We start from the raw sequence: 24,052 nt of genomic DNA, 5'->3' as shown, positions 1-24,052 counted from the left end.
CTTTCTTCTTTCTCCCCCTGTGTCTCCCTGTTTTCTTTCTAATGACAGAAACCTGTATCTTTTATTATCCAAAGACAGGGCTGGGCAATTGCTTTACTTTACCTTTTATTACAATGCAGTAAAATCCTATTTGCTTTTAAAACTCAGTAGCAGTAAACTGTATGGAGCAGATGTCATTTCCACATAGGATTCCTTTCAACAAGCTTAACCCCCAAATCCTTATAACGAATTACTTAGAAATATTTTACATTATGTAATAAATAGAATACCAGTTTTATTTCCATTAATACAAACAAGCTGACATTTATTTTAATTTGCTTAAAATTTGTTTAAAGGAGCAATGAGTTTATTTTAACCATAAATAACTGCTTGATAGCTCATAGCAGTAATACATTGTTTTTCTACATTTAATAGCAAGATTTGTCATTTATGTATTTTCCAATACCACTAAAGCAGGATTCAACAGAAATGTGTGGACTAGAACGATAATCCAGTATTTCTGCCTGTAGCGAACATACTAACAATAGTATATCTTATGAAAAGACCCAGCATGGTGTAGTGATTTAAGTTTGGTACACAGACTTCATAAAGTTATGGTTGGAATCCGTGCTCAACCATGAAAACCCATTGGATGACCTTGGTCAAGTTATACTCTCTCAGCCTATGAGGAATTCAATGGTATACTCCACCTTCAATAGATCTTTCAATGGAACCTTATGAAGGGCTGTCAACTTGAAGGCAAAGAACAACAACAGCAACTACAACAAATCTTCAGAACCTCAAACAGAAGACTTTTGGCCTGAGTATCCAACTTAAAGATAGTCATAGTTGAAAGAACAAGACAGCCTTGAAGTGACTGCTCAAAACTTCATTATCTGACATGTCTGCCAATGTGGGGAAGTAATCCAAACATCATCCAATCAGTGAGTTAACCATTCTCACAATAAGTTCTCAGCCACTACTTGCCACCATCTTTTTTCACAAACTGGCTAAATACTCCACAGAACCTTGTGGGTATAACAATTTGTTTCACATTTTACTATTAACTTGTAGACCATTCATGATATTTGTAAGCATGAAATAAGGGACAACAAATCAGCTTTTATGCCATTGTTCAGAAACCCATACAAAATTGGGTTTAAACAGCAAGACATCATGCCCAACAAATGACAAATACAGTAGACCAATTTAAAATGCTTGTTTGAGATGAGGTTGCCATTGAAATCAGTTACAACATGGAAAACATGAAGGGGCATCCAGCTGACCGCAAAAACAACAATCAGCACTGTCAGTCGCCAGAACACCTTGCGAGATCTTTTCTTAATCTGAGTGGTGGATCGAGGTACGGTCATCCCATCTTGCAATTCTGAATTTTCTGGTTTTGCTTCAAAACAAACAGGTATTCCTGGAATAAATCTGCTGGATGAAGAAAGCTGGCTTTTTTCAGTACCTGATGTTTCAGGGAGGCCTCCAGAGTTAAGATCTTGGGGGCGCATTAAAATTGTTGGCATCACGCTAGCTGTCTTTTTACTGTACCTCTTTCGGTGCTTCCTGACAAATGTGTAACTCCACCTTCCAGAGCTAGAGAGCTCTCCTTGAGGCCCATGGTGCTTGGGGGCATGAAGGGTTAAATTTATCATCTCAGTTTCTTCCAACTTGTTTTCCTTACCTAGCAACCGGGAATTAACAGATCTACAAACTCTAGTATGACTTATGGTTAAACAAACCAAAGGCAAGACGTACTGCATGACTAATAAGGAAATAGTGAAAGCAATCCGGTACCAAGCAGACGGCCATGCTTCAACACACAAGTGTTTGCTTCTGAGTGCTTCCAGATTAAGGGCATCTTGGAGATTGACAATCTTGTGGAAAACAGGCAGAGGGGAACAAATGGCCAAACCAAGAGCCCAGATTATTAAAATGAGGTAACAGCCATGTTTCAAAGTCAAGTCACTCGAAAGAGGGTGGCGTATCAAGCGGTACCTGACCACCGCAATAGAAATCAACATCCAAGTGGAAACCAAGACAGACACACACTGGAGGAAGGGCATCACATGGCACATGATTCTGCCAAATACCCACTGATCAAGCAGAACAGATGTCAAGGTGAAGGGGGAGCAGAAGACTACCACTAAAGTATCTGAAAAAGCTAAGTTCCCAATGAGAAAGTTTATTATTGTTTTTTGCTTGCACTTCCCCAAAGCCACAAGAATAAGGAGGTTTCCCAGAAAACCAGCAAGACTGATCAAAGTATACAGGCCTATGAGAAAATACTGTATGTCATCCACGCTGTTCCTGTAGTCTTCCCAGGTAGGAAAATTGGAACCCACAGAAGGAGCCGAACTGTTCTCTGAGGCTACTGTCCTGTTAGTATAGTCTTGGAACTCTACATCCATATTAAAATCCTGTTTGGAACCAGAAATAGAATAATTATTAATTGCAGCAACAACAACATTTATGCAAATAAGTTTTAAAACTGTTCTTTCTGTATTTAAAAACACACATAGTATGATATTTAACTTATGTTTTTAATTTAACCAACAGTTAACAACAATTATGATTTCTTAAAAATGAATGAATAGTATTTTATCTAATGCTTTGCTATGAAGGCATTCTTCAGTGTTTCCAACAGTGAACATTTTTCAGTCATCTTTGAGAAATTACTTTTTAGATGTCTGCTTTTAAAATGTATGTCCCCTCTTGTTATGAGGGATGTTTGTAATAAAGGGCAAGTACAAACAATAATGCCCAAATATCCTAAAGGTACCAGATTCTGTCTAATCTTGGAAGTTAAACAGGACCAATCCCAGTTAGTTCTTGGATGGGAGACCATAAACCAATACCAGGTGCTATAGGAAGAAACTGGAAAAAGCACCTCTAACTATTCATGGAATTCCTATGACATTGATGGGGTCACCATAAGTCTATGGGCAACTTAAAGTCACAAACACGTACACTACACATGAAAGCCAAGAAAGACAATCTGTTTGAAATTAATTGAACTATCTTTGATACTTGTCTATCTTATGGAGCCCAGGGGAAGTAACCTCTATAGAAATTCTAGATTTTGGGTAGCCAAGTTGGGTTATCACAGACTTGCACAACTATATTCTGCTCTCATGCATTTAGGACAGTGGTTCTCAACCTGAGGTCCCCAGATGTTTTTGGCCTACAGCTCCCAGAAATCCCAGCCAGTTAACCAGCTGTTAGGATTTCTGAGAGTTGAAGGCCGAAAACATCTGGGGACCCCAGGTTGAGAACCACTGGTTTAGGACATTAAAGGTCACACTTGAAGTAAGTTATGAATTTCTGCAGCTGTCACAAGACTGAAGTAAGACAGGGCAGGATAACCTGTGGACAACGTCTCCAGGACTTTGGAGGACCATACCTGTCTTGCTGGGACTACTTCAGCCTATGACGACTACACAATCACTTTTTAAAAGGGCAATTGCATCATCTAGGGGGCAGGACTGGCATTTCTGTGTATTCTAGGTGCACAAGGAACATTTTTCAAAATCAGAAGTAACTAGACAATGAAATGTCTAATCACATAATTGACCTTTCAGTGACAAATTTTGTGGGACAATGTCAGAGACCAGTTCACTGGCCCTGCTATAATATGATTTGACTGACTGGCTCTACTCAGAATTATGGTGGCTTCATTTTAAACCAGTTGCAGCTTCTTCAGAGGCAGTCACATTACATCTATAATTCCTAACAGTATTAATAACTTTTATTAGATCAACAAATGGGTTCCAAGACATAGCCAAGCTTCCAAAATGTCTACAAGATCTCTTCTTCAGGCAAGATGTTACAAAAAGTTGGGTAAAAGAGGGAAAAGATGTGATGTTGAAAGTATTGAGCTTGCATGGTATGCTGAGATAAAATAAGGGAGGAAGATGTTTTGAATTTGAAGGTGAACCTATCATATCAGCTTCTATACACATTCATTTTGATGTTTTCAGATATCTGCTTCCCATTGCATCTTAAAATTTCACAACACCAATACCAAATCTGTTCCTGCACCAAACCAGCTCTTTATAGCATCATGCTTGTTGAACTTAGATGGTTTTTGTGTTTTTATACTCTTTTAGTTAATCTAATAAAGGTATTAAACTAATGCAGCCTTTGGGATTTTTATGATGGACAGCATGGTTAATTTGTTTGTTTTTGTTTTTTGCAATGAGGACTGGAACATGAATGACTAGACCATAACAAGAACATGAATGACAGTGATCAGGAAATTATTGTATGAATCCTTCTTCCACACTTAAAATCGGAAAGCTTCACCTTCTCACTTCTGGTAGATCATAATTTCTGCAAATCTCTCTCCTTCCTACTGTTTCTGCTGCGTTGCTTCATCTAAGACATGTAAAATGTCTGGAAATCATGATGCTATGGTGGTGGTGGGGAGCTCTTTCTCTTCTTGGTTCAGCAAGAAAAATCCCCCACAAATTTTCAGAAAAATTGAAAATGAAATATTAGCACCCTTTAAATATTGAAAATGACCTTCTTACTTTAAAAACATAAAATACACATGCATAGCTTGCATACCGTTCTCATATCTGATATATTAAAAGTACAATTTAGTGAGTACATAGTTACAAATTATTTTGGAAAAAAATGTTGCTACAGATAGAGATAGAAGGTTCTCAACTATAAGGAACACTCAGACTCAGACTTGGTTTTCCCATTATAAGGAATGGGGGGGGGGGGGCAAACAACCAATAAAAAGAGAACAAAAATCCTCAGTAGTCTCCACTAATTCTCCAAAACATTGGGCAGGTGTAGCATGCTTTCTCATGTTTCTCTTTTTCCCAGTCTCAGAAATTTTAACTTGAGAGAGCCTTATCCTCTTTTCTAGCTACACTGTCTCCATCATTACCTGGATATACACCAATACCCCTAATACACCGAAAGGGACCTTCTAATTTCCTACTCACCCATTCTTTATTTCAGGATCTTTTCAACAGCATTTGAACTTCAAAATCTTTAGAGCAATTCATTGCCCTTTCCAGTCTTCCCACTTATGTCCCTGCCTCAGAAATGTTGGCAGTAATACTTCAAGGAGATGTGTCCTGTTTTTCAGTCCTTCTTTACGTTATTTCCCAATGAGTTGTGTCAGTCCTCTTTTTGTGCTTCACAGAAGCCCCACATTTCATCACTTGAAACTGGCCAAATTGGCTGATCACCTAAACTACCCTGCAAATGTTGATGTATGATATTCCAAAGAGTCATGACAAGTTTCTTTTATTTTCTCTGGTAGCCCTTCCCTTGAAATTTCAAATTTTTGAATAAATGACATATTAAAAAAATACATGTATCAAATATGGAGGGGTCTACCACAATTTCCATCAATGTTTAACATTTACACAAATGATCAGCCACTGCCAGAAGAGACAGAGAGTTTCATCTATGCTGATTATAGTACCATCATTGCTCAAGCAGGGAGCTTTGAAATGGTTGAACAGAAGCTCTCTGAAGCTTTAGATGTTCTTACACAGAAGAATGGGTGACTGAAGCTTTAGGTGTTCTTGCACAGAAGAATGGGTGACTCGGAAGGCACTGAACAGACTGCACTCTGGCACCACGAGATGTAGAGGTAACCTTAAAGGAATGGGGCTACCAAATGTAGTCCATGACATGTGAGAGTGGAGAAGAGCAAACCACAGACCCTTTACAATGCAGTCTGAGCCCTGCCACATGCACAATGGAGGACCTTCTTACAGTGATACCAGAGGCACTCCAAGTGACCAGCTTCTGGTCAAAGGAAATTTAGTATGATGCCAAGTTTTTAACTTTGTTTGTGGTCTGTCTATACATTATAACTGTATTCTCAATATACTTTTGACACTAAAAATAAATAAATCACAATTTCCTTAAGACTGGTCTCTAGTGGCTTCCAGAAGTGCCTGAGGGTTTGGTATTATGATTTGAAACTCAAGAGCATTTAAATTTTGACATGTCTAGCATGATAGCTTGATGAATTATGGTTGTTCCCCTTCTGATTATTATGTATTCTTGTAATGCATAATGCCAGACAAGGACTTGGGTGACGCACATTCAAATCCCAGTTCGACCACCAAGATTACTATCTGAATTTCCTTGCTATCTATGAACCTAAGAACTTCATAAGTGTTGGAGTCACAGATGCCTTAAAAGGCCAGACTTAAAAGTGTCTTCAAAACAGAGTTTATTGAAACAAATGGAAAAGGACGCAGGGGTACTTAAATGCAGTTCCAATGGTCAAAAACTCAAAAACCCAAACCAGACCTGGTCCAAAAGGTAAACAGAAATGTAATCCAGATCAACTGGATACAAAAAGCAACAAGTCAAACAAAGTGCTCTAAGGCAAAACAAAAGGCACAGTACACAAATGGTTAACAGAGGGAGTTGCAAGTAGAGAAGCGTTGTCAGCCAAAGTCCAAGGTTGAAGCAGGAGGAATCCAAAGCAGCATTGCTCCAGTGTCTGCAGAAGCAGCGTCTCCAGCCAAACCGGTTCAAGTCCAAACTGCAGATCCGAGTCCAACACTGAACATAAAACAGGCAGCAGCAAGACTACAAGAAACTTTCCCAATACACAGCACCCAGCACACAAATGCACATCAACACCTTGCCTTCTGCAAAGACTCCTCACCCCTGATCCCACTTTTACCTACAATCCATCATCAGAGAATGAACTGACCACCGCCCCATCACCATCCCCCAAAGCTGCTCCCAGCTCTTCACGTGAATTCCTTTGACTCTCCCTCCAATTCCTCCATCTCCTGTCAAGACTTAGATCCCCCAAGAATCAGTTGGATCCCCTGATCGACAGTCTTCACTCCCAGAGAACCCCATAAAGGTATCACTAGTTGTTGGTGCCTCACAAATAGCTTGCACTTCTCTTATCTTAGTCCAATCCATGGTGTCTCCTTCTTCTCCTTCACTCATTGACCCATCATCCCCAGAGAATCCCTCAAACAACTCTTCATTTGTAGGTGCTGTAAGTATGTCCCGGATCCTCTTTCTCTGCTGCTCATCATCGAATTCCTGCTCCCGAGTAACCCTTTTCCCCCTTCTGACACCCATACATTTGTAACATTATTCACAGGCTCTACTACAACAATAAGGTTCTTGTGATGAGAACTTTGGGGAGTAGGATTGATGCCATATCCATATTATACCAAGTACAGTAGAGTCTCACTTATCCAACATTCGCTTATCCAACGTTCTGGATTATCCAACACATTTTTTGTAGTCAATGTTTTCAATCATGATATTTTGGTGCTGAATTCGTAAATATAGTAATTACTACATAGCATTACTGCATATTGAACTACTTTTTCTGTCAAATTTGTTGTATAACATGATGTTTTGGTGCTTCATTTGTAAAATCCTAACCTAATTTGATGTTTAATAGGCTTCTCCTTAATCTCTCCTTATTATCCAACATATTCGCTTATCCAACGTTCTGCCGGCCCGTTTATGTTGGATAAGTGAGACTTTACTGTATATTAGTTGTATTTCATGTGTTTATGTTTTATCTGTTTGCATACAATGTTGCTGAGAGGAAACAGTACACCTTCTAACAACTCTTTTAAGAAAGCCAGACATACTCAATTACATTATTTCAATAGCCAGCTTTTCCCATTGGACACCTATCACTAATGCAAACACTTTCTGGGTCCTTGATTTTGTCCTAAGGTCAACCAAGGCACTTTTCTGATTAGATGAGGGATTTTGTGTATAGTTGACATGATGATTTTATGATTTTCTTCCTGATCTGTCCTTTCTTCAGTCCGAAAGGAACTGGAAATATAATAGCCTTTTGTTTTTAAAGGGTAACATACATTCCTCAGAGATTATTGTCCTATATTTGATAATTAAGTTTTGCAACAAATAGAGATGAGACAATTCCAGAAGCTTGTCTTCTAGCAAAAGGTTACATTTTCATGGTGTGACAATAAATATTGCTTGCCTAACTTTCAGACATTGACTTCCCTGGTATTTGACTGCTGTGAAATAAAACAGACTTCCTATGTACTTCCAATAGCTGGTCATAATTTTTCTCCCCTCTGCCTCAAAACAGATTGTAAACATGTGTTAGTAGATAAACAACCAAATCATTCTGAACCTGTCGAGGAAAACAGGGCTGGACTGAAGGCGAACAAACATTTCAGCAAATCAATATTTCTAGTTTCCTAATTTCTCTGACCTACATTTGAGAATGCATCCTCAACTACATACACACAAAGAACTATACATTTCTTCCACATTGTGTTCATTCAATGTCTCAAATCCACAATGGTGTAGACAATGTAGTCAACATCCTGAATTTCATGATAGTCCCAACATTTCACATATAACAAGCTGGAAGTATAGCCTTTATGTCCAAGTGGTTTAAGAACAGCAGCTGTGCTCTAAATTACCTTTATTCGAAGAGTATGGCTCAATTCTCTTTTTCAATTGCTTCAAGGGGGTGTGTGCTCTATTTTGGCTCTGAGCCTTTGCCTATTTATATAAATTATCTTTCAGAGGCTACTAAGAATTATCATTTTTCAAATGTCTTGCTTGTAAAAGCTTAGCAGAGCAAGGGGGAGGAGCGATCAGGCAGCTTAGTTACTGGAAGTGCAGTCTGATTGGCTGATGAAAATGGAGGGAGTTACTTAGCAACTAGAGATGGGCGGAGCCAGGGAGGGTGTAAGAGCTATCCAGCCAGAGTTAGAGTCAGTTAGAAGTCTGCAGTTTTGAAGTTAGGAGTTTGGTGCTTGAAGAGAAGCTTTGGATATTTGAATTGGAAGGAAGAGAACTGTTATTAGAAAGATACCTCTTTGAGGAATATAGTTAAAAGCCTTCAGGGAAGAAGGGCTAATAACTATAGTTAGCCTCTATAGTTTAGAGTGTGGTGTTTCAAGCCTCAGGAGAGGAGGGTTTAAAAGGGTTAAACAGACCTGTTGTGTACTCCTGTGTGAAGGAACATTGTTTCCACAGAATTCAAGTTATAGAACCAATTCTCTGTAAGAGTAAAGCCTAACATTTTTATTGAAACCAATACACATCTTTACTGTTCAAGTATAAATACTGTAAACATCATATTCTTGTTTTACTTCATCTAAAGAATTTGTGTGCCTTCCTGAACATCCTAACAAAGAGGTGCCTCATGAAGTATTAAATTGTGGCAGCTAGAGAAACCTGTATAGTTAATTGGTGGCAGTAAATAAGAAATAAAAAATAAGAAATGTATAACACGCCATTTATAATATAATAAAGTTAGGCATCTCCCCTGCCTGTCTTTGACCATGAGTCCTCTGCAAATATTGGTGCAGGCAATCCCTAAGTTACAAACAAGATAGGTTCTGTAGGTTTGTTATTAAGTCAGAATAGGTACATTTTTCAGTGGAATTCCAGCCATATGTGTGTGTGTGTATGTGTGTATTATTATCTGAATGTCTGATCACTGTCTTCCAAAGCAGTTCATATACTCTCAACTCAAGAATAGAAAACAGAATGCTGGTGGACAGGAAAAGAGATTTAAAGGTGGGCTTACAGCTAACCTTAAAAACTCTGGCACAGACACTGAGAACTGGGTAGTCCTGGCCCTTGAGCACTCTAACTGAAGGTCAGCTGTGACTAGCAGTGCTGTGAAATTTGAAGAGACTCACATGGAGGGCAAAAGGGAGAAATGTACCAAGAGGAAGGCATGTCAAGTCAACCCTGACTGGGACTGCCTTCCACCTGAAAATTGATTTCCTTACTGTGGAAGAACATGTGGGTCAAGAATAGGGCTCCCCCGTCACCTACATATCCAGCGCCAAAACACTTGACTTAGAAGGCCATTGTACTCGGACAATGAGGGATCAATCGCCCAAGTGTGTGTGTGTATGTGTGTATGTGTGTGTGTGTGTGTGTGTATATATATATATATATATATAAACTTCGTGCCCCTGTTCAGAAGATTTTACTTCGCTTTCTGTCCCTGTGATAATTGGATTTTGAAAAATTTGGCCTATTGTGGAAACAAGGATTGGTGATAAAGATTCAGTGGAGACTTTTTCTTTCCGAGGGGTAGATTTCTTTAATTTCCTGTTGTCTTGCCCCTGTTCTTAACTATGAGTCATTTGTAAGTCAGTTGTTTGTAACTCTGACCTGCCTGTAGTTGGACATGTCACTTTTTGAGTCATGAAATCCCAGTGTCACAGAATTAGATCCATCTGTAGTAGTAGATTTCCTGAATTGGCATTAAGCTGGGTTAGATTGAGGGAAGGTGATCTACACTTTACCTGAGCCCTGCCCTACAACTCTCCCCCACACTACATCCCCAGAAACAACCAGATTTGTTAAGAAGCAGAAAGTACAGAGATGCTTCTAGTTGTAAACTCAACTTCTTCTAGGAATTGTTCTTCTTAGAAATGGTACAGGAACAGAATCATCCACCCAAGTCATTGTTCCCAGCAGAACTGGAACAAGAGCTGTCATATCCAGTGACGACAGGTTCAAATTTCCCTGACCCTTCATGCAGAGATGAAGGCAGTCTGTGCGTGTGTATATGAACACAGAAGAATGTGTCCATGATGACTGGACATGTACAGTTATGATGCATATTTTTGGCATTTGATGAACCACTTTTTTCCTTATGGAGTTTAAAGGTTTCTCCTCACTCCTGAAATTGATAATCTTATGAAGTCCCTTTGAAATCTATGATTCAGTCACAGAATTGAGACAAGATGAGCCAGGGTATCATTTTCCATGCCCTTGCATGAGCTGGTTTACAAAATGCCTTCTCATTATACTACTACTTTCTGCCAATAACTAAACAAGTATGACTCAGCATGCCAATAACAGAACACAGATGAATCAGAAGCATTTGATACAAAAACGATGGGCTGATAGGTTCTCAGATTCCATGCACTTTTTTTCAAAATAACAAACACTTGCCTGGCCCAAGCATTGTTCCGCATGAATGATGCTGGATGATCAGGGAACCTTCCTGGCCCCAGCTCAGCAAATTCTATTGCCACGTTAGCTGTGTTCTGCAGCAGAAATGAACAAAAATAAATGAAGAGACGTATGACCCCAGTGTCTTAATAACAAACTTATCAGTTTTAGTACATCCTGCCACAGGCAAATGTCTCCGCTAACATCTGCTTTCTTCTCATTGCAGCGTGTCTATTGCAGCACATGAATTACAACTGCACAAAGGCATTGGACAACACTTAAATTCTGAGTATGTAAGACGCTGCCTAATTAAAAATCAGACAATAGCTCAGCAGGGTCTGCCCCAGCCTTCTTCAGATACATTAGACAACAACTCTGCCAAATCCTAGCCATCAAAAGGATGGCTGTGAATGGTGGGAAGTAGAGACTGACACAAGGTGAAAAGTACAAGGTTAGAAAAATAATTCTTCCCAGGCATTCCCGAGATGTTATGGATTGAACATAGAACTTCCTGTTCATTTGAGTTGCTGTGAGTTTTCCGGGCTGTATGGCTATGTTCCAGAAGCATTCCCTCCTGACGTTTTGCCCACATCTGTGGCAGGAATCCTCAGAGGTTGTGAGGTCTGTTGGAAAACTATGCAAGTGGGGTTTATATATCTGCAGAAGATCCAGGGTGGGAGAAAGAACTCTTGTCTGCTTGAGGCAAGTGTGAATGGTGCAATTGGTCACCTTGATTAGCATTGAATGGCCTTGCAACTTCAAAATCTAGTTGCTTCCTGCCTGGGGGAATCCTTTGTTGGAAAGTGTTAGCAGGCCCTGGTTGTTTCCTGTCTGGAATTCCCCTGGTTTCTGAGTGTTGTTATTTATTTACTATCCTGATTTCAGAGTGTTTTTAATACTGGTAGCCAGATTTTGTTCATTTTCATGGTTTCCTCCTTGTTATTGAAATTGTCCATATGCTTGTGGATTTCAGTGGCTTCTCTATGTAGTCTGACATGGTGGTTGTTAGAGTGGTGCATCATTTTTGTATTCGCAAATAATATTCTGTGTTCAGGTTGGTTCATCAAGTGCTCTGCTATGGCTGACTTCTCTGATTGAATTAGTCTGCAGTACCTTTCATGTTCCTTGATTCGTGTCTAGGCAATGCTGCATTTGGTGGTCCCTATATAGACTTGTCCACAGCTGCATGGTATACGGTAGACTCCTGCAGAGGTTTTGTTTATTTAATTCTGTCATTTTTCCTTTCCCTTGAACATACAGTCCTATGATTGTTTCTCTCTTGCTACTTGAATCTTTTATTCCTGTTAATTAAGAGAATGTGTCCATGCTTTCCAACACAGATAATACTAGAGCAATTGAAAACTAGACAGAGCTGCAAGGTGATGTTTTCTGCTATGGGAATAAAATACTTTCAGCTGGAGTTATGACATCAATTAATTCCTATTCCAGTGAATGACATGTGATGACAAAGTTGAAATGTAAACTTCTTAAACTTTTTAAAAAACTTATATTACCTGGCCATGTTTTCATTTGTACCATATTTGCTACTAAATATCTTTCATGTATTTAGCTGTTTTCATTCAAGATGCAGAATACCTTCATAGAATCACAGACTTGGAAGAGACCTCGTGGGCCATCCAGTCCAACTTCCTGCCAAGAAGCAGGAAAATTGCATTCAAAGCAGCCCTGATAGATGGCTGTTCAGCCTCTGTTAAAAGCCTCCAAAGAAGGAGCTTCTACCACAGTTCGGGGCAGAGAGTTCCACTGCTAAACAGCTCCCACAGTTAAGAAGTTCTTCCTAATGTTCAGGTCTTGTAGTTTGAAGCCATTGTTCTGCTTCCTAGTCTCCAGGGCAGCAAAAAACAAGCCTGCTACCTCCTCCCTATGACTTTCCCTCACATATTTATGTATGGTTATCATGTCTCCCCTCAGCCTTCTCTTCTGCAGGCTAAACATGTCCAGCTCTTTAAGCCGCTCCTCATATGGCTTGTTCTCCAAACTGTTGATCATTTTAGTCGCCCTCCTCTGGACACATTCCAGCTTGTCAACATCTCGCATCAACTGCGGTGCCCAGAATTGGACACAGTATTCCAGGTGTGGTCTGACCAAGGCAGAATAGAGGGGTAACATGACTTCCCTGGATCTAGATGCTATACCCCTATTTATTCAGGCCAAAATCCCATTGTTTTTTTTTTTTTTTGCTGCCTTCAAACTGGGAATGATAAACTTCTCTCCTAACAACTTATACCAGGCATGGGCAAACTTTGCCCCCCAGGTGTTTTGGACTTCAATTCCCATACTTACAAACAACCAGTATGCTGTTAGGAATAATAATAATAATAATAATAATAATAATAATAATAATAATAATAATAATAATAACAAACAGACTACAAACAGAGGCACAACCATGTGGCCCAAATGATTCATTGGAACTTATGCCTCAAGTACCACCTCCCTGCAGTAAAGAACTGGTGAGATCACAAACCTGCAAAAGTATTGGAAAATGAGCACGCAAAGATACTGTGGGACTTCCGAATCCAGACTGACAAAATTCTGGAACACAACACACCAGACATCACAGTTGTGGAAAAGAAAAAGGTTTGGATCATTGATGTCGCCATCCCAGGTGACAGTCGCATTGACGAAAAACAACAAGAAAAACTCAGCCGCTATCAGGACCTCAAGATTGAACTTCAAAGACTCTGGCAGAAGCCAGTGTAGGTGGTCCCGGTGGTGATCGGCACATTGGGTGCCGTGCCAAAAGATCTCAGCCGGCATTTGGAAACAATAGACATTGACAAAATCACGATCTGCCAACTGCAAAAGGCCACCCTACTGGGATCTGCATGCATCATCCGAAAATACATCACACAGTCCTAGACACTTGGGAAGTGTTCAACTTGTATTTTGTGATGCGAAATCCAGCATATCTATCTTGTTTGCTATGTCATAATAAAATAATAATAATAATAATAATAATAATAATAATAATAATAATAATAATGACAACAACTTTATTTTTCTATCTTGCCTCCATCTCCCTGTAGGGACTCGGGACAGCTAACACAGGGCAAAGCCCGGATATATTAAAACAGAGTAAAACAGGTAAAACAACATATTCAAATAAGTAAGACACAATAAAATCAGGCATGAATACAAATGCAATACAATAACGGTGAAAAGGCCAATTTAAAACATGAAATGATGAGATGGAAAAGACCGCCAATTTGGAGAAAGGAGTAACATGGGAGGGCAATTAGAACTAAAATGCAATGATTATTATAAGGTGCCGATATAATTATGGGAGTTGAGTCCAAATCACCTGGAGGGCTGAAGTTTGCCCATGCCTGGCTTATACTCTCCACCCTGCTTCTCCCTCAAATCCTGCCAAACCAATTAATACGTTTTTTCCTATGAGATTGTGTGATCCTCATTGCAGAAGACAATTGCTGACCTCCGAGCCACATTCAACAATTAAGATTAAAGTTAAAATAACAGCTGCCAGAAAATGAGGAGAAATGAACATGGACAACTAATGAAGAAAAAAAGGAAAAGAAAAGTAGTACTTTTTGTTTAACTGTAACAGATTTGCCTCAATATATTTTTCTCCTCAATTACCACTAATTGAACTGATATTAAATCTACTTTTCTTTCCACCAGGGATGTCGGTGTTTTCGCACTACCTTTGAAAATGGTAATTAGTTCATCCAATCTCTTTCTCTGCAAGCAGCCTGCATTCTAATGTTCTATGACAATCTGCAGAGAGTGCCTTTATGTGAAAACTACCACAAAAGCCCCAGTCGTACATTTGTTGCAGGTTCGTGTCAGGGACGTGGCTACTAATGACAGCTTCCATGACAATCCTAAATCAAAGCTCCTCTTTTGGACTACAGTTTCCAAATTCCAGCGATCATGCCAGATGAGGGATTCTGAGGGCTGTAGTCCAAAAGAAAGAAGAGCTTTTTGAAGTTCTGCACTGCTGGACTAGAAACTCTCCACATCAGAAAGAAGAATCTTATGTCCCGCTGGCTGTGACACATAGGTTACGGAAGGCTGGCAGTAACACTGCATGGAGGCTCTTTTGACATGGCTGCATCCAGGCTCTTTTGACAAAGGTTCACATTTGCATGCAGGCCTCACAAAAATGTTAAAAGAAATCTGTTTCAGCTTTTTTTTTAACTTTCTGGCACCAAGACAGCGTGTCAAATATCATACTTTGAAGGAGGGGGATTAATACATTCATAGATTCCAAGAAGGAGTCAATGCTGTGGAGAAGAATCCTATACTTGGACAGTTATAAAAAGAGGAATTAGCAAGAGCTTTACATGCAGAACTGCCAGCTTTAGTCTCTAGTGCCAGTCCTATAAACCAGCTATCCTCAACAAGTGGCTGTGATAACTCCAATGTACTCTGAATGGGAGACAAGTGTTTTAACCATAAAAGGTAAAGGTTTTCCCCTGATGTTAAGTCCAGTCATGTCTGACTCTGGGGATTGGTGCTCATCTCCATTTCTGAGCCAAAGAGCCGGCGTAAGGTCATGTGGCCGGCATGACTGCATGGAGCACCGTTACCTTCCTGCTGGAGTGGTACCTATTGATCTACTCACATTGGCATGTTTTCGAACTGCTAGGTTGGCAGGAGCTGGAGCTAACAGCGGCCACTCCCGCCGCTCCCGGGGATTGAACCTGGGACCTTTCGGTCTCCAGCTCAGTGCTTTAACGCACTTCGCCACCGGGGCTCCTTGTTTTAACCATAGCCATAAACATTTCCAGTAATGTTGTCAAAGGCTTTCATGGTCAGAATTACTGGGTTGCTGTGGGTTTTCCGGGCTGTATGGCCATGTTACAGAAGCATTATCTCCTGACATTTCACCCACATCTATAGCAGGCATCCTCAGAGCTTGTGAGGTCTGTGGGAAACTAAACAAAGGAGGTATGGGATGTCCAGGGTGGGAGAAACTATCTACAAATCTACTAGGAAAATCCAACAAATGCTGTGTTCACCAAAGGACAAGTGGGATCCTCTCACCTCTGCAGGAGTCTATTGTACTGTATATCATGCAGCTGTGGATAAGTCTACATAGGGACCACCAAGTGCAGCATTACCCAAACATGATTCAAGGAACATGAAAGGCACTGTAGACTGGTTGATTCATCAAGTACTCTGCTATGGCTGACTTCTATGGTTGAGTTAGTCTGCAGTGCCTTTCATATTACTTGATTCATGTTTGGTCAATGCTGTGTTTGGTGGTCCCTATGTAGACTTGTCCACAGCTGCATAGAACATGGTAGACTCCTGCAATCCAATTCACCATGGAAAAAGAAAATGAACATTTCTAATGGTTGTAGTCATCCACAAACCCAATCAACAATTGGGCCACACAGTTTATAGAAAACTTACACAAAGAGACAGATACCTACATAAAAACCCCAACCATCACCCAAGTCAAAAAAGTAGCACAATCAAAGCTCTGGCAGACTGTGCAAAAAGAATCTGTGAACCCCACCTCTACAGGCCAATGGATACTTCACCATAGACATCAGAAGAGCTGCAAGACCAAGACCAAGCCAAGAGAGGAAAGACAAAGATCTACCCAGAGGAAAAGTGTTCTTGCCACTTTTACATCAGGGCCAGCTAACACCTCCTAACAAAGGATTCCCTCTTATCCTACATCAAGGGAACCACTGACCGCATTGGAAAACTGATGAAGAAACACAACCTACAAACTATCTACAGACCTACTAAGAAAATCCAACAAATGCTACATTCATCAAAGGAAAAGGAGCCTCCGATGGCCTAGGGGATAAAAGCCTCATGACTTGAAGGTTGGGTTGCTGACCTGAAGGCTGCCAGGTTTGAATCCCACCCGGGGAGAGCGCGGATGAGCTCCCTCTATCAGCTCCAGCTCCATGCTGGGACATGAGAGAAGCCTCCCACAAGGATGGTAAAACATCAAAACATACGGGCGTCCCTTGGGCAACGTCCTTGCAGATGGCCAATTCTCTCACTCCAGAAGCAACTCCGGTTGCTCCTGACACGAAAAAAAAAAATCAAAGGAAAAGAGGGATCCTCTCACCTGCAGGAGTCTACCCTAAACCATGCAATTGTGGACAAGTCTACATAGGGACCACCACACGCAGCATTTCCCAAACACTTATCAAGGAACATGAAAGGCACTGCAGACTAACTCAGCCAGAGAAGTCAGCCATGGCAGAGCACTTGAACCAACCTGGACACAGCTGGACCACTCTAACAACTACCATGTCAGACTACACAGAGAAGCCATTGAAATCCACAAGCATGTGGACCATTTCAACAGAAAGAAGAAACTATGAAAATGAATAAAATCTGGCTACCAGTATTTAAAATAACTCTAAAATCAGGACAGTAAATAAAGAACAACACTCTGAAACAGGGGAATTCCAGACATGAAACAAACAGGTAACTAATAAGAAAATGGATTCTCAAAATCACAAAGACACAAATCCACTACAAGCAGTAGTAAAACAATCACAAGGTAAATATTTTTTGCAACTTATATACAACAACAATGAAAATGTATACAAAGAACCTATGGGTGTTTTATACACAGTGATTGATTATAGCCAAGAGAGTTCTACCAAAGAATCTTATATCAATGATTTTCTTCTGGAGAGCAGTGAAAAGATCTTTAAAGTTTTTGTGCTTGATGCCTTCATCCCAAGCAAGAAAGAACATTCAATACACCATGTTATAAACTCTTGACATTCTTTGAAGATCTTTTCACTGTGTATATAACAGTCTTATGCTCTTTGTATACATTTTCATTGTTGTTGTATATAAGTTGCAAAAAATACCTCTGTGATTGTTTTACTACTGCTTGTAGTGGATTTGTGCCTTTATGAAACAAACAGGGCCAGCTAACACCTCCCAACAGAGGATTCCCTCAAGCAGGAAGAAGCAAGGCTTTGTATCAACAAAGCCATAAAATGCTAATCAAGATGATCAAATGAGACAGTCACATTTGCCTCAAACAGACAACAGTTCTTTCTCCCAACCTGGACTTTCCACAGATATATAAACACCACTTGCCTAGTTTCCAACAGACCTCACACCTTTGAGGATGCTTGCCATAGATGTGGGCAAAAAGTCAGGAAATAATGCTTCTGAAGCATGGCCATACAGCCCAGAAAATTCAGAGCAACCTAATCCTGGAGTTGGTGTTCTATCAAGTCCTTCCCAGTAGTTTGGGGCCTCACCAAACTACAAAACCCAGGATTCCACAGTGTTGTGCCACAGCAATTAAAGCAGTATCAAAAGTGTGTTTAGATGCCTCCTAAACCTACATTGATCATGGAAATTTTTTAAAAAGGATTTGGCCATGGAAAGGGGCATTTTTGTGCTCCACCCAAGATCTAAATCCAGTTATAAATAGAGTCAACACACTAAATCTAAGGCCCCTTCCACACAGATGAATAAAATCCCACATTATCTGCTTTGAATATATGGCAGTGTGTGGACTCAGATAACCCAATTCAAAGCAGATATTGTGGGATTTTCTGACTTGATATTCTAGGTTGTATGGCTGTATGGAAGGGCCCTAAGGTTGCATTTACACTGCCACATAAAACCCAAATGACCTGCTTTGAACTGGATTATATGGTAGTGTAGACTCATATAATCCAGTTCAAAGCAGATAAAGCGGATTATCTGCTTTGACAATCTGTGTAGAAGAGGTCCAAGGAACTTTCACCAGTATGGACTTTTTCATAGCTTTGGTTGGGGCTTACCATGGAAGTGATGCTATCCTGTCCACAGTGGTGGGGGAAAAATATCTTTTTTTGGAAATTAGAAAAGCTGGAGGAGGAGAACCCTCTCCACAGGGCAGCTGGCAAGCAGATCCGAAGGCTTGGCTTGGTCAAAGGAGGAGGAGATGCTTCAGGAGGCTTCTTCTGGATCTGGAAGGAATGCCACACCTTCCCTTCCTTGAAGCCGGAGCCCTTCCAAGTTCCTCTTTCTTCTTCGGAGGTCCCCAATGATTCAGGTCGGAGGGGGGCAGGGAGATCTTGGCTTTCCTTTCCCGTTCAGCCAACAGATCTGTTGAAGCTCTTTCCTCTGGGGGGGGGGCACCCTTTCTCCCTCTCCTCCCTGGGCAGGCGTCAAGTCTGGAAGGAGAAGCGCCTGTGTCCTCGGCAAAGCTCTCCGCCGCGCAGCTTGGCTCACCTGTCTCATGGAAAGCCTCCCTGGGCTGGACTCTCTTCTTCCCTTCTCTCTCGCCTTCGCAGGGAAGCAGCTCATTCCTTGCCTCCGATGCCTTCGCAGCCCATTCAAAGCGCAGAGCTCTCCAAGCCCCGCCGCGGAAGGCAAGGCGCCTTGGCTGCTTCCCTCTTCCTGGGAGCCAACGCTCCGTCTGTGGAGCTGCTACTCGATCCTAGCATCCAAAGGCCATCCAGTCCAACCCCTTCCCACCCTCCAAGCCACCCACCTTCTGCCTGGACAACCCCAGAGAAGAAGATTCCAACACACTCCCAGGTACCATCTCTCAGACTCCCACCTCTCTTACCGTCTTCTCAATGTTTAGCTGGCATCTCTTTCCCTGCGGTTTGAATCCACTGTTCCCTGTCACTGGAGAAGCAGCACAACAGCTTTCCCCCCTCCTCACCGTGACATCCTTCCCAATATTTAAATATGGCAATCATGTCACCTCTTCACCTTGTCATCTCCAAGCCAAACATTCCCAGTGCACCTCCGAAGGCTTGGCATCCAGATCTTTGATCATTTCAGTCGCCCTTCTCTGGACACATTCCAGTGCCCTTCTTGATTGGCAGTGCCCAGAACTGGAGGCAGTGTTATTCCAGGTGAGGTCTGACCAAAGCAAAATAGAAGGCGACTATGACTTTCCTTGATCTATTCCAGTGGTTTCCAACCTTTTTTTGACCAGGGACCACTTTGACTTGGGCCCACTATGATCAGGGCCCACTTTGATCAGGGCCCACTTTGACCAGGGCCCACGTAACCAGGGCCCACTTTGACCAGGGCCCACTTTGACCAGGGCCCACTTTGACTTGGGCCCATTTTGATCAGGGCCCACTTTGATTAGAGACCACTTGACCAGGGCCCACTTTGACTTGGGCCCATTTTGATCAGGGCCCATGTTGACCAGGGCCCACTTGACCAGGACACACTTTGACCAGGGCCCTCTTTGACCAGGGCCCACTTGATCAGGGACCAATTGACCAGGGCCCACTTTGACCAGGGCCCACTTTGACCAGGGCCCACTTTGACCAGGGACCACTCTCCAACATTAGTACCAAAAGGGTTATGAATCAGTTTTTGTTCAACTTTAAATTTGGTTTGTGTATCTGAGATGCTGTTTCAAAAAATGGCATTGGATAAACCACATCACCTCTAGTTTCTGATACATAACATATGGCATCCAGTAGTCGCCATCTGCTTGCCCACAGAAAACCATAATCTAAAAAATAATCTAGAGTTTATGTGGTCTATCCAGTGCAATGGTTAGCTCTGCGGAAAGGAGTGGAAATAAAATCAATTCAATAAATAAATAAAGAGGAAGGAGGTTCGTGGACCAGATTTTCAATCTCACAGCCCACTGCTGGGCCATGACCCACAGATTGAGAACCACTGATCTATTCTCTTGATGTAGCCTAGATTTGCACTGGCTTTTTAAGCTGTTTCATCATACTGTTGTGTTTAGTTTTGAGTTGCTGCACTTCATCATTATGTGAGGGCACATCCACATTTTATTGGATTCAAGGCATAGTAACAAAGATGGCACAAAGTGTCCTTCCTGTCTAGTTAAAAAGCAAAAAAAAAAAAAAACAGCAGAGGAAAGGTTCTGGTCCATCTACTTCATGCTATTAAAAAACATAGTACAAAGATGGTACAAAATGTTCTTCCTGTCTAGTTAAAAAGCAAATATATATATATACTAATTCAGCAGAGAAAAGGTTCTGGTCCGTCCACTTCATGTTCTTCTATCTGCAAGGAACTGTTTCCAAAGCCTCTCTTCATTTTTGAACAGAGGAGCAGTTGGCCCTCCATCGCCACAGAGTCTGTATCCATGGATTCAACCAATCAGGGCTTGAAAATATTGTATTTCCCAAATAAAATCCAAAAAGCAAACCTTATTTTTGCCATTTATATAAGTGACACCGTTTTGCTACACTGTTGTATGCAAAAGTGTTGGAAACAGCAACCTTCTTCAAGCTTCCACTAGTTATTTGTTATGTATATAATTCAGATTGCTTACTGTATTGTATATGTGTATATTGGTTTGCAGTTTTCTTTAACTCCATGCTGTAGGAGGGGCTGCAGACCATGTGATCAGATCTGGGCTTGTTCAGGTCTCAGACTCCGTTTTAGAAATAGTATGGTTTTAGACTTTGTAGGAAAAGTTTGCTTTAGATGCCAGTAGGAACTGTATGCTAGAGACTTCAGTAGGAACAAATATATGCTTTAGATTTCAGTAGGAATTATATTCTTTTAGTAGTCTGCAGGAACAGAATGCTGTACAGAAACTATCAGACTCCACTGGACTTTCAGACTAGACAGAGACTCTATTAGGCTCTCAGAACAGAGATATGCTTTAGATTATGGACTGTTGATTCTAAGAAAGATGTCCTGTGTTACTTACACAGAGAAACTACATCAAATCCTATTTGTAACTGGATTGATAGGCAAAGTACCATGCTGAATACATGAAGTCTGTGAGTAAACCAACTATGTTACTTTTAAAGAAGTCTGCTTATTTTTGTCTCTTGTAAGCATGGTTTAAAGGCAAATATATTTTGAGGGTGAGTGAATGTTTTTGGGCAACTAAAAACACTTTTGAAACTGCTATATGTGTGTGTGTGTGTTTCTTTTTGCATAAGCATATCTTTGTCCTAACCATCAAAGACATACCTAGGTACATCAGTTTAACAGCTGAGAAATCTAGTTGCCTTGTAAGAATGCCATTTCCCCAAAAGGTTATGACTTCTAACAAGGTTATGCCTTTCTAAAGATCATAAAATCTCCAAAAGGTTATGGAGATTTCCATTTTCCAAAAAAAAGGGGGGGGGAGGGGACTTGAGCATCCTTGGATTTTGGAATCTATAGGGGTCCCAGAAACAAACCCTAGATACAATTTACATTTGACAATGTGCATAGTCAATTATAGAGTCAATTACACCAGTCCAGGACCTTGCTGCCTCATTTTGCTGCACATGTGTATGAACTGTATCCATGGCATCAGAATAGCAACTGAACACTCGGAGAAGCTCATCTGCCCAATTTCATTTTGGTGACCTGAGATGAGCATCAACTTTGCCCGCTTCAGCTTAAAAGTTGACCTACTTTTCAGGGCTCTTGTCAGGACTACTGGGATTCAGGTTGGAACACTTTGAAAACTTCAAGATGCTACAGGCATGATAAGTAAAAACAATAATATACCTGGCATGCCTTTAAATCTAACGGATGATTTTCTTTGGAATGAGCATTTGCAGGCTGAAGCTCACTTTGTCAGATGCATGCATTTAAAAACACACACCCCTTTTTAGCATACAGAATGATTAGTGTATATCACATATGTTTCAAGGGCAATAAGCATTTTGAAACCTCATGAAGCACCCTTCCAAACATGTGTCAGTTTGAATTCTAGGTTGCCATTCAAAATGTTCATTGCTGCAGTGAGAAATAAAGAGATAACAAACATCAAACTGTTATCAAAGGCTTTCATGGCTGGAATCACTGAGTTGCTGTGAGTTTTCTTGACTGTATGGCCATATTTCAGAAGCATTTTTTCCCTGATGTTTTGCCCGTATCTATGGCAGGATTCCCCCAGGCAGGAAGCAGCCAGGTGTTGAAGCTGCAAAGCTATTCAGTGCTAATCAAGTTGGCCAACTGCAACATGCACACTTGCCCCAAATAGACAAGAGTTCTTTTTCCCACCTTAGACATTCCACAGATATATAAACCCCACTTTCCAAATTTCCAATAGACCTCACAACCTCTGAGTATGCCTGCCATAGGTGTGGGCGAAACGTCAGGAGAGAATGCTTCTGGAACATGGTCATACAGCCTGGAAAACTCACAGCAACCCAAACATCAAACTGTCTGACATTTCCGAATTTGCTGTTTTTCCAGATTGTGTGCAAACTTGTCAGAAGAGGCTATTGTTTAAATATTGGTCATCTGTTTCCCAAAGGTGTAACCTTCCAGCATTTTTCAGCAGAATGCAGCTTTCTGGAGATGTCTGCAGTGGTACTTTAAATTGCAGATTATTGTGACAAATAAAGCTTTTTGATCTTCACGTTGCCATAAAACTTTTACTGTCTTTGCTGCAAAACACTGACACATTGTCTCCTTTGTGGTTGTTGTGTGCCCTCAAGTCAACTGCAATTTATGGCCACCCAATCACAGAATGTTTTTGTCAATATTTATTTAGAGGACGTTTGCCATTTCTTTTCTCTAAATACATCCCATAGGGCCTGGTGGGCTTCTTTCCAAGTATTTATTTTCGTTTTAACAGTTCAATAAAAGAAAACACACAAGCTGTTTACATTGCAAGATGTATATATAATACAATATAAACTCAACATCAGCAATATAAAAAAACGTTTGAAATAATGAGCAAAACAATCCAAGCAACTATTAAGAAGAAGGAATATAAAAATATGCTGAAGCCATCCATAAGTGAACCCAAAACGTCAACCTACTAGTATTCAGCTATGGATAGTTTTCATGTATGGTTATATTCCATCTTCCTCCCTTGCTTGCATTAACAGCTGAATCCCATGGTTGTGTCATGATTGATTACCATTTCCAGGTCCTCAAATCTGGGCATCTAATAATTGCATATTAATAATTTATATTTAATTATGCAAATCCAGAATATTAGTAGTTGCATTTTTCCTAACTGTTTCAACCTCATTTTTTTTGGAAAAAATTAGTAACTACTTTTCAAAGAGAATCAGTACAGAGCAGGATTTTAGGTATTGGATTTGAAACATGGAAAAAAACAAGTTCAATTTTCTACTTGGCCACAGAATGTGCCATGTGAACTTGGTACAACACTAACTCTCAGCAAATGTACCTCACAGAGAAGAATTACCATCAAGAACGTGGTCATGTACATTCCTGTACCATCATG

The 24,052-nt window shown here is 40.7% G+C and overlaps 1 protein-coding gene across 6 annotated transcripts; it reads right to left on the bottom strand.

Annotated features, from left to right (window-relative positions):
- Nucleotides 1-261: 261 nt before the first annotated feature.
- On the bottom strand, nt 262-19,560 carry npy5r (neuropeptide Y receptor Y5). Of its 6 annotated transcripts, none has more exons than XM_062981344.1 (3): nt 19,463-19,560; nt 10,918-11,012; nt 262-2,405 (listed from the first exon to the last, which is right to left on the bottom strand). In XM_062981344.1, exon 3 carries the CDS (start codon nt 2,394-2,396, stop codon nt 1,059-1,061), a length of 1,338 nt encoding a protein of 445 aa, XP_062837414.1. In that variant the 5' UTR covers nt 2,397-2,405; nt 10,918-11,012; nt 19,463-19,560; the 3' UTR covers nt 262-1,058. The 6 variants fall into 6 exon arrangements, with proteins under 6 accessions (XP_062837414.1, XP_062837415.1, XP_062837413.1 ...); XM_062981345.1 differs by having other exon boundaries at nt 19,123-19,555; XM_062981343.1 differs by having other exon boundaries at nt 18,690-19,554.
- Between the last annotated feature and the right edge of the window lie 4,492 nt (nt 19,561-24,052).

The sequence above is a fragment of the Anolis carolinensis genome, chromosome 5 (genome assembly GCF_035594765.1).
Source record: "Anolis carolinensis isolate JA03-04 chromosome 5, rAnoCar3.1.pri, whole genome shotgun sequence".
In the NCBI taxonomy this organism is placed as follows: domain Eukaryota; kingdom Metazoa; phylum Chordata; class Lepidosauria; order Squamata; family Dactyloidae; genus Anolis; species Anolis carolinensis.
This window is presented reverse-complemented; position numbering and strand designations above follow the sequence as displayed.